The sequence below is a fragment of the Sprattus sprattus genome (genome assembly GCF_963457725.1).
Source record: "Sprattus sprattus genome assembly, chromosome: 2".
NCBI classification, from domain to species: Eukaryota; Metazoa; Chordata; class Actinopteri; order Clupeiformes; family Clupeidae; genus Sprattus; species Sprattus sprattus.
In genome coordinates, this window is record NC_137921.1 from 37,725,438 (window position 1) to 37,728,245 (window position 2,808).

General features: G+C 43.2%; 1 protein-coding gene across 1 annotated transcript; it reads right to left on the reverse strand.

Annotated features, from left to right (window-relative positions):
• Positions 1 to 240: 240 nt before the first annotated feature.
• Positions 241 to 2,532, reverse strand: foxd2 (forkhead box D2). Its single transcript, XM_080831807.1, has one exon. It carries the CDS (start codon positions 2,108 to 2,110, stop codon positions 1,001 to 1,003), a length of 1,110 nt encoding a protein of 369 aa, XP_080687933.1. The 5' UTR covers positions 2,111 to 2,532; the 3' UTR covers positions 241 to 1,000.
• Positions 2,533 to 2,808: the final 276 nt, after the last annotated feature.

Here is a 2,808-nt window from a genome sequence, read left to right on the forward strand (position 1 = left end):
TGCATGCATGGTAAAGACTACACCATGTACTCAGTGTTTATAATCGCAACAATATTAGTCGTGTACTTTAAGTATTTCTAAAAGGCATGCTTGAGGTCTTAAAACTAGGCCTATACTGTGATAGAACTTAGGCTGCTTGTGATGGACGGGTCAAGAAAGAGCTCATTAAGTAAACAAAAAAGTTTAGAAAAACATATGTAAAATTTCACAAACATTTATTTTTTGTCGTTACAACAAAAATGACCCATGGACATTAAGTGTTTTGTCTTTCTTTACACATAACTTTTCACAGATTACTTTCAATGAAATAGACTAGGGAACGTATGCACAACAGTCAAACAGGAGAGGTAATGCGATTTACACCAAACCACATAATTGCCTATTGACAAAATACAATAATATAATTATAGATTCACCTAAACACCACTATGTGAAAAACAAAGGGGCGAGTGGGAAATGTTAGCCTGTGATCTATTTACAGCCCCTACCGTCTCCAGCAATGTGCTTCAAAAACAATTAAAACCTGAGTATTCAGTCTCGGTATTAACAGTGCTTTTCACAAACTCACATAACATATAAAACAATGACATATCAATGAAAAAAATCTCAAATTATGTCAGCCAGCAAGACAATGTATCGCATCTGAGCAGAAAGACGTGTTGGCTATTTTTTCTATAGTCAAACAGCTGGTCTTCCGTTTAAAGTTGAAGCATCAGTCCACAGGCCGACGGAGGTGAGACTGTTCCACATTTACTTTTTCGATTCTTCATATATTCGTCTAAATAAGTTTCTCCTATTCATCAATTTTATGCTATTTACATATTTACAATTCATAAATATAAGTAGCCTACCGTGTTCATTTGCTTTCTCTTATATTATTTTAGGGGAGTGCAGAATAAAAATCTTAGTTACGCAAAGAATATTTATCCTACCTTAACAAATGACGACAATACCAGAATGGAATAAAAGGAACTCTGTGCTTTGGGGGCCTGACCCCAGTTTAGAAATGGCAATTGTTCATAGCTGTAGTTTTGCTTGTGAAAGTCTGTGCAGTCGGCTGTAGCACACTTTCCTGTGCGAGATTCAAGTGGTTTGAAGCCGATACGAGCGAAGGGGTCAGCATAGCCAGGATCTGCGTTTGGCTGCCTTGCTGCGCGCTGTATGGCGAGGCCGTGGGGTTGGCTGCACCAATGATATTGTCTATAGAGAAAGACGGCCGGCTGGGAGTGCTATCTGTCTTGAGCGGTGGGAGCCCGGGAAGTGTCGGGCTTAGCTGGGGGTAAAATGGCTTTCTTAGTTCAGCCCCCAGAAGCGAGGGAAGAGAGTGTGGCGTGGAGAATATGGAGGCAGGGGAAGGGAGAGCACAAGGTGCATTTTGAAAAGGGAAAGCGCCTCCAGGGTGGTGTGGATGATATGGATGGTGAGCGTGGAAATTCTGCAGTTGAAGACCATAATTATAGCCATATGGGCCATAGCCGAACCCTGGCAAGAAACCCCCGGCGTCCCTGAGAATCTCATTGTTTTGGTGACGCTTGAAGCGTTTTCTCCTTCGCAGAAAACTCCCATTGTCGAACATGTCGGCTGAATCCGGGTCGAGGGTCCAGTAATTACCCTTACCAGGATTGCCGGGCTCTCGGGGAATTTTCACAAAGCAGTCATTTAAGGAGAGATTGTGACGAATAGAGTTTTGCCAAGCGGGAAATTTTTCCCGGTAGTACGGAAACCTGTTGCTGATAAACTCACAGATCTCGCTGAGAGTTAAACGTTTCTTCGGACTCTGTAGAATAGACATTGTGATTAGGGCAATATACGAGTACGGGGGCTTAACAAGTGTATTCTTACTAGACTTTTCTGTTGTCATGTCTCCCGTGCTGACATCTCCCCCGACTCCTACTCGGTCTTGTGGACTGTCCAAGTTGTTGTGACCAGGAGAGGAAGCGCCTTCGCCTGCATTCTGAGACAGATTATCGTCCGAGTCATTGTCCAAGTGGAAATTGTGGTGGTGTAGATATTTTCCGTCTTTGACAACAGCTATGTCTCCGCCAACCACATCTATATCCACATCATCTGACAATGCCGAGCTGTCGGACATATCCGTACCCAGGGTCATATTGGACGCGTATTCTTGTTCTCCTTTCCACCGTTCCGCCTCGCAGATCTCTCGGTCTCTTTCGCCAATCAGTGAGTTGAACACTCCTGAAGAACTCCCGCTCCTCAAAAATTCAAACACGCTTTAATTTCCCTCTTCAGTTGCATGGGAAACGGCCCTGTTATTGAACAATCTGAACGAAAGCACTACGATACCTATCTGTATCACTGATTCAAACTCGTCACTGGAGGTGCAAATGAGTCGATAAAGCTTACAGACTAAATATAACTCAGCGAGATCATATTCCAGATGACACAAACAGCCTCTTCGTCAAGCCACAAAAAAAATAAAAGATATCGATTTGGATTGCATTCGAATGTACCCACCCAAGTGTATTTGAGTTTATGAAAGTATTTTGACGCACGGGCACGTCTTTTGCTCTCAGCGTGAGCAACAGACTCTACTCTCTTGCGGCTCTCAAAAAGTATTTATTTGACTGGGTGGATCACATGACCACTATGTCATACTACCAGGAACTAAAGGAAACGGTCGAGGACAGGTCAGGCGTAGTGGGAATCTTGAAGGCAATGTGCACAGCACCTACGCCTGAATTTGGAACATGATGGCATATATCCATCCTTATCAGGTATATATGTCGAAAATTGCCTTACATTTACCGTAGGTCATTGGTAACACACTGCACCCATTCTCACAAAACG

What these genes read in the sequence shown, in the direction of transcription:
- foxd2 (XM_080831807.1), bottom strand. Translation starts at nt 2,110, where the DNA reads ATGACCCTGGGTACGGATATGTCCGACAGCTCGGCATTGTCAGATGAT.